The sequence below is a fragment of the Rutidosis leptorrhynchoides genome, chromosome 5 (genome assembly GCF_046630445.1).
Source record: "Rutidosis leptorrhynchoides isolate AG116_Rl617_1_P2 chromosome 5, CSIRO_AGI_Rlap_v1, whole genome shotgun sequence".
Taxonomy (NCBI): domain Eukaryota; kingdom Viridiplantae; phylum Streptophyta; class Magnoliopsida; order Asterales; family Asteraceae; genus Rutidosis; species Rutidosis leptorrhynchoides.
Genome location: NC_092337.1, coordinates 146564780 through 146571970, shown reverse-complemented (window position 1 = coordinate 146571970; position 7191 = coordinate 146564780). Strand labels below are relative to the sequence as shown.

General features: G+C 35.4%; 1 protein-coding gene across 1 annotated transcript; it reads left to right on the top strand.

Moving 5' to 3' along the window:
• Positions 1 to 2039: 2039 nt before the first annotated feature.
• LOC139847694 (E3 ubiquitin-protein ligase WAVH1-like) lies at positions 2040 to 4607 on the top strand. Its single transcript, XM_071837418.1, has 2 exons — positions 2040 to 2583; positions 2667 to 4607. Exons 1-2 carry the CDS (start codon positions 2170 to 2172, stop codon positions 4380 to 4382), a joined length of 2130 nt encoding a protein of 709 aa, XP_071693519.1. The 5' UTR covers positions 2040 to 2169; the 3' UTR covers positions 4383 to 4607.
• Positions 4608 to 7191: the final 2584 nt, after the last annotated feature.

The window sequence follows — 7191 nt, the reverse complement described above, 5'->3', positions numbered from 1 at the left end:
ATTATGGCCAAACAAAAGAATCCAAGTTGTTGTCCATTCAAGTTTTAAGTGGCACATCATGTTGGAAGATATTTATGTACATTTTGTTTAGTGTAAAACGTCGATATGCATTTCAGTATGGATATGTATAGATGTTTATATATAACATTATTATGTTTAAAAGTTGGAAACAAACACAGTCCATTCATATCAATCACAATTGTTAAAACGTGTTTCCAGCTCAATGATATGCAATAATATATATTATTATAATGATAATAATAATGCAATAAATATAAATCAAGGATAGAAATGAAAAAGTAGACAGGAATCGGAATCAGATGGCGATATATAATAGCTTACATATAATTATTTGTTTTTATATATGTTATATTTAATATTTAATAATTAATAAATATATTACTAATAATAATAATAATAATAATAATAATAATAATAATAATAATAATAATAATAATAATAATAATAATAATATCCAATTAATAATATAAAGATAGAGATTTACATGTGTGAGTTGCTCGATGGGTAATCTGAAATATATATAGATATACTTATTCAATATACTTTATATATATATATATATATATATATATATATATATATATATATATATATATATATATATATATGTGTGTGTGTGTGTGTGTGTGTGTGTGTGTGTGTGTGTGTGTTTTAAATAATAATTTCTATTTTTACATAATTAATTTCTAACAATTACATCATAAATTATATTTCAAATTATCTACATATATTCATTTAAATATATACATATATATTTACAAATAGAGGTTCATGAATCGTCGGGAATGGTCGAAGTTACATGAATGTATGAAAATAGTTCAAAATTTTTGAGACTCAATATTACAGACTTTGCTTATCGTGTCAGAAATATTAATTCATATATAGAAGTCGGTTCAAAATAAGTCGAAATTTTTCGGGTCGTGACACGAGCTTGGTGTGAATTTGGTTGTCTATAATGCACAATACTCGGAAATAGATAAGGCACTTGAAGGTCAATGTTCGTCATTAAAAAAGGAAATCGAACGAGATCGTGAAGGTTGGTGTGGGGTTGGATGCTTCTTAGCCGATTGGGTTGGAGACGAGATGCTTGTTAGATAATTTGTCTAGTGTTGCTACGGGTTATGGAGCGGGTATGTTGCATTGTATTTATTTGGACGCGAAGTGAGAAGGTTATTGTCGAGGATGGTTCACGCTTCGAGTAAATTCGTGGGCCTAGGGTGAAAAATATGGTTCTAGAGGTAAGGTAAAGTATAACGTAAAAAAGAATATAGTATCAGATAATTCGTTTAGTTTACGGGATAGTAGTGATGATGATGATGATGATGATGAGTGGGTGCGATCCAAAATTCGTTTAAAGATGCTCAAGTGGACGAGTCTTGTAAATGATCTTACGTAGGCTCGGGAATGGGACCTTCCTTAGGAAAAGGGATTTTTTTTTTTTTCCCAGGAGTAAAAAGCGCGATTTTAGCCCTCCTCCACTGGGTACTAATAAACTGACAATCGAAAACAGTTCAACCTATTCGTTCAAGGCTAGTGTGAGGAAGGGGGTGGACACCAACTTTACCGGAGGGATTAATAAATCTATCTGTTTTTCAAAACTGTAGAAAAGATTTGATTTGTGTATTTTTAGAAGATTGTATTAAAATAGTGACATTTTGGAAAACTAACATTGACTTGAGAGATAGAAAAAAAGTAGCTATCACCTATACACCGTCTGTCATTCAAGCACCGATGATTTCATAAAATAAACACTATTTGACCTCGAAACTTAAAAGTATCCCTGCCACTTGTCCATTGTCACAAATATTCGTGTTTTCATTTCCAAATTTATGGTAACAATTTTGATTTATCACCTTTTATCCAAAAAGCTTATATTTTCAAACTCAAACTTTACTCTATATAAACTAAAAAAATAATAATAACAATAATTTACCCCTCGTCCTACATAAATAATTCTACTGTATAAAGATCTGACCTGACCTACTGACCCTAACCTCCCACACTAATTACAAAAAAACAATATTCTGATTAATACATCATTTATAGCTCATTAATTAATATCCTCATTATCCCGTTCCCTTTACTTTGTGTATTACAGTACCTCTCCAACCCCAATCAAATTTCACCTTCATCTAAACAACCAAAAAAATGGTGTTAGGATGGAGAAGAGCTTTTTGTACATCGGTCCCTGGCGAACGAGATTTAACCGATTCTGAAGAACATCAGTATGATCAAAATAACAACAATAATAGTAATATCCATAGTTGTAATTCAACCCCCAAATTTAGCTCTATGTTTAATTTCTTTTCTTCTTCCTCCTCAAATCCTTCTACTCCTAGTTTAAGATCTAATTCAATCTCTTCTACTTCAAATCTCCGTTGTCGAACCACACCAACTGAACCAATTCAGTCAGCATCCACTAATCCTGTTACTCCAAAAAAGCTTGAATGTCAGCCTAAAAATAGCCCTACGTGTTTCCTTCGGATCTCATCATCTAATCCTTCTTCACCTCGTTCTCCTTCTCCCTTCTCTTTCATAAAATCCAGCCTACGTTTAAACACAGTAAGTATTATTCATCCGAATTTGTACATTTATTAAATTTCGCTTTAATTAACAAAAAAAAAAAAAATTTATTTTAATTGCAGAGAAGATGTGGATTATGTTTACAAAGTGTGAAGAAAGGGCAGGGAATAGCGAGTTTCACAGCGGAGTGTTCACACACTTTTCATTTTCCGTGTATTTCGGATCACACGAATAAACAACGAAGCCTTTCATGTCCAGTGTGCAGCTGTTTATGGAAAGATATGCCTCTGTTATCATTAGTTGATAATAAACAGAATATAATTCAGAAGAAGGATCAATTAGTTGATGAATATGAAGTAGAAGAGATCACTACAAGACAAAAACTAGCTGCGGTTGTTACTAAACGGCATGATTTGAAGGTTTATAACGATGATGAACCGTTAGCTTCTTTAACTCCAAAAGCTCGGTTCAATCCAATACCTGAATCTGATGAAAATTGCGATGAAGATTCAATTGAAGAGTTTCAAGGATTTCATGCTAATTGCAACAATAACAGTAATGCAACTGTTACTGATTACGCACCAGATGTTGAAGTTCAATTACTACCGGAAACAGCACTCATCGCTAGTTCAAGGAAATACGAGACTTACGCTGTCGTTTTGAAAGTAAAAGCTCCGTCAGCTCCTGAAAAACTACAACGGCGAGCTCCGATTGATTTAGTTACGGTTATTGACGTCAGCGGAAAAATGAGTAGCGAAAAGCTTCAGATTATTAAAAACGCAATGAGATTAATCATTGCATCACTTTCCTCCTCAGATCGATTATCAATTGTCGCATTCTCATCGTATTCAAAACGGTTATTACCGTTGCGTAGGATGACAACTAGCGGCCGTCGAGCTGCACGTCGTATCGTAGACGCAATGGCGGTTCTAGAAGGTTCCTCAAATTCGAAAGACGCTGTGAAAAAAGCCGTAAAAGTTGTCGAAGATCGAAAAGAGAAAAATCCTGTCGCTAGGATTATTCTATTATCAGAAGTTGTTCTCGATCACTCTGAATCGGTTTCAGTTTCAACTACACGTTACGGTAGCATTGCAGTCCATTCGTTGAAACTTGTTCTAATTGAAGACCTCATGTTAAAATATATTGCGAGCTTGATTTGTGTAACGGTTCAGGATTTGCAGATAGATCTAGGGTTTGTTTCCGGTTCAGTTCAGGCGGTTTATTCACGCACTCCGCAACCGATCCTTCTTGGATCAAGCACCGTTCAGATCGGAGAATTATCGGCCGACGAAGAAAAAGAATTATTTGTTGAGTTAAAAGTGCCGTCGTCTGCGTTGAGGTCCCACCAAGTACTGACCGTGCGATGCTGTTACAGGGAATTATCTAGTCAACAAATGATCAACGGTACACAACAAACCTTGATAGTACAACGTCCTACAACCGCTCGATCATCATCTGTTTTGATCCAGCGGTTGAGAAACGTTTTTATTTCAACTAGAGCGTTAGCCGAGTCGCGCCGGCTAGCTGAACGAAACGACTTAAACGGCGCGTATCACATGCTTGTATCGGCTCGCGCGTTATTGTTACAGTTGAGTCTGGATATGGATAATGAGTTGGTGGTTAGCTTGGATGATGAGCTGAGCGAGGTGCAACGTCAGCGTAAGGTTTTAGCTCAAGTTGAACGGAAGAAGCCGGCGTTTTATACGGACGAGAAAGGTGAGCCGTTAACGCCGACATCGGCTTGGAAGGTGGCTGATAAGCTGGCTAAAGTGGCGATTATGAGGAAGTCGGTTAAAAGAGTCAGCGACTTACACGGCTTTGAAGATGCCAGATTCTGATGAAAATAAAAGTTAATTTTACAGGGTTCTTTTTGGCCCATTCTTTTTATGTTTATTACAGTTTACCCCCTTTAAGTATCCAAAGTCGTTTGTAAAAGGTTATATAAAGTGGTGTGGCCAGAGTGAGTATAATATAGACAAAAGGTACCCGACGGCTGGAGCCTTTTATATTTCTGTAATCGATTGTATGAATACAAAAGAATTTGATTAACAAAAGATATAGAAAATGAGGGGCGTTTATGTTCTTTTGTAGTTTTGTGTTTATTGTAGTGAAATTTGGTTCTGTTTCTCCACTTTACTTTTCCTATTGCAAAGAATTAATAGTTCCTCCTCCTACGATGACAAATTTTTTTTTTTTTTTTTTTTTTTGCAAAAAATAGAAATTGAATTAATAAGATTTTTCACAAGAATGTGAAAAACCAAACAATACAACATATATCAACTGGACTTACAAACACTATGTCCATATGACGAAACCAATATAAAGATCAAGAACATAAACTAGCAAGGGGGATTACATACACTTTACACCCCATAACACTTTCCTACCCACTGAAACCAACACTCTTGTCTCTTACAACTTATTTAAGTATTAAATTTCACACTCCAAGGATGTCAATTCAAGTTAACTTTTACCAACCTTAAGCTTATGCCATGTCTTTGAATCAGATTTGAGATGTCTGCATAGCTTCAATATCACAAACATAACCCATTAATCAAGCCGTTTTCTTCTCTTGATCGATGATTAGAAAAAAGTGTTGAATTAAAATCTCCCAAAGCACAACATGGACCATCTCATAAACTAAACAACTTTGTAATATGAAACCAAATTTCCTTCTTTGCACCTTCATTGTGTGGCGCATAAACATTGAAGATAAGCACATCGATGTTTGTAGGAAAGAATTGAACAAAGTGACAAGCTAATACCGACATTGAATGGGATCATTTAACTTAAAGCAATCATCTCTCCATGTTGACACTAAACCACCCGATCTACCACATGACGAAACTTGAATACTAATCTTAGATAACACCCCTCCATACTTTTTAAGGATTCTAAGACCAATCTCAACCATGACGCCGTCATGGGCATTTCCTCAGCGCCACATCAGCTTTCTCTCTCCTCCTTTCTCACCACTTCCTCCCATAACACTCTCATAACACACCATTGCCAACCATGACATACTTCCTCAATTATTATTATTATTATTATTATTATTATTATTATTATTATTATTATTATTATTATTATTATTAAAGCAAATAAATAATTGTTTTTGAACATCACATTTATTAAACAACAATGATACGGTTACATTTTTTTTATATAAAAAAAAAAGACATAATTGAAAACAAACACAAGTACATAAAAACAATTAAAACTACTCCTCGTCGTCGTCGGATAACTGAAACGCTTTTTGGTATTTCTTGGTGATCTTTGTTCGGGCTCTCATTACCAAAGCGGTATCCGTTGAAATTTGAGTAGGAACTTGATTTGGAAAGATTGGTTGTCGTATTATTGGACGAGTTTGTTGTTGATGAAGTTGTTGTTGATGAAATTGTTGTTGACGAAATTGTTGTTGATCATATTGTAGTTGTTGAAGGTGATAATTGTGGTATTGTTGAGTAGGACTAAAAATAGGTGAAGATGATGCGTATTTGGCAAACCCCAAGTCTTGAGCCGGGATGGAAGATGACCCGGATGGTGAGTTGAAAGACATTTGGTTTTCAAGTAGAGTTTGAAAAAAATCATTACTTCGTTGAGTGTCGTTTATTTGCTCGTTGGGTTTGTTTTGGTTTTTTTTGGATGATGATTTTTTTTGCATTTTGATGAATGGAATTGTTGGATGAAAGAGTTGGAAGTGTTGTAGTTGTTTAGAATTTTTGGAAGTGTTGTGTATGTTTTAGGAGTGTTGGAAAGGAGATATATATAGTGTAAATAAATGAGATGAAAAAAAAACTGTTGAAATAGCCGTTGCGCATCAAACGGTCGAAAATATCAAACATTTGCACACCACATTCGTCCTCACTTGTGCTTAACCATGAAAAATTGCAGGGCGATGGTGTCGAGGGCGGAGGAGGGCGGTCGAGGGCGGCACCATTGCCATCGCCGCCCTCGCACGAAGTGGTTGAAGACATTCCCCATCACGTAGCGTTGGGAATGGTCTAAGAGAAACATTTTCAACCAAAGTCTCTTGAATTGCTAGAAACTAGATATGAAAATTCATAAACAAAACGTCAACCCTATAGTCTTTATACTTGTTTCCTAGACCCCTGGAATTCCACGTCGCTATTCTCATTACTTAGACTTGTTGGGTCTTTCACTACTATCAAACATCCCTTCTAAAAAGTTACCGAATTCGAGCATGACATTCTTTTTGGGGTTTAGAAGCTTACCAGTGACCTTAACAGGTTTGCGAGGAAAAATTGTGTTATGATCCACCTCTTGTAAAGCATCTCCATCATCCTCATCCTCTGATTGCTCTTCGATAACTGCTTGCACCTCTTCATTCAATTCTCTTGCTTTCAACTTCTTCCTTTTGTGTCCTTTTGAAGGACAACGGTGTACATTAGCATTCCCTTCCTTACTGTTGAGAGGTTTTGATTTCAAAGCAATTTTCTTGTAAATAGCACATGAAGAACGACAAATCCAATGTAGGGCACTCGTGTAGGTCTTGTTTTTCGTGAGAATATCGTGCTGAATGAAAAAAGCTTGGAACGTTTGGAAATTTAACTTCAGCATCAGAAATTTTTTGGGCCGGCCCATGATCATTGGGCTTAATCTTTGTGCTATTTTCTTCACCCAATA

Bases quoted from the DNA above. Each gene is read 5' to 3' on its own strand.
- LOC139847694 (XM_071837418.1), top strand. From the start codon at position 2,170: ATGGTGTTAGGATGGAGAAGAGCTTTTTGTACATCGGTCCCTGGCGAA. The intron at 2,584-2,666 runs GTAAGTATTATT...TTTTAATTGCAG, and splicing joins CCAGCCTACGTTTAAACACA to AGAAGATGTGGATTATGTTT.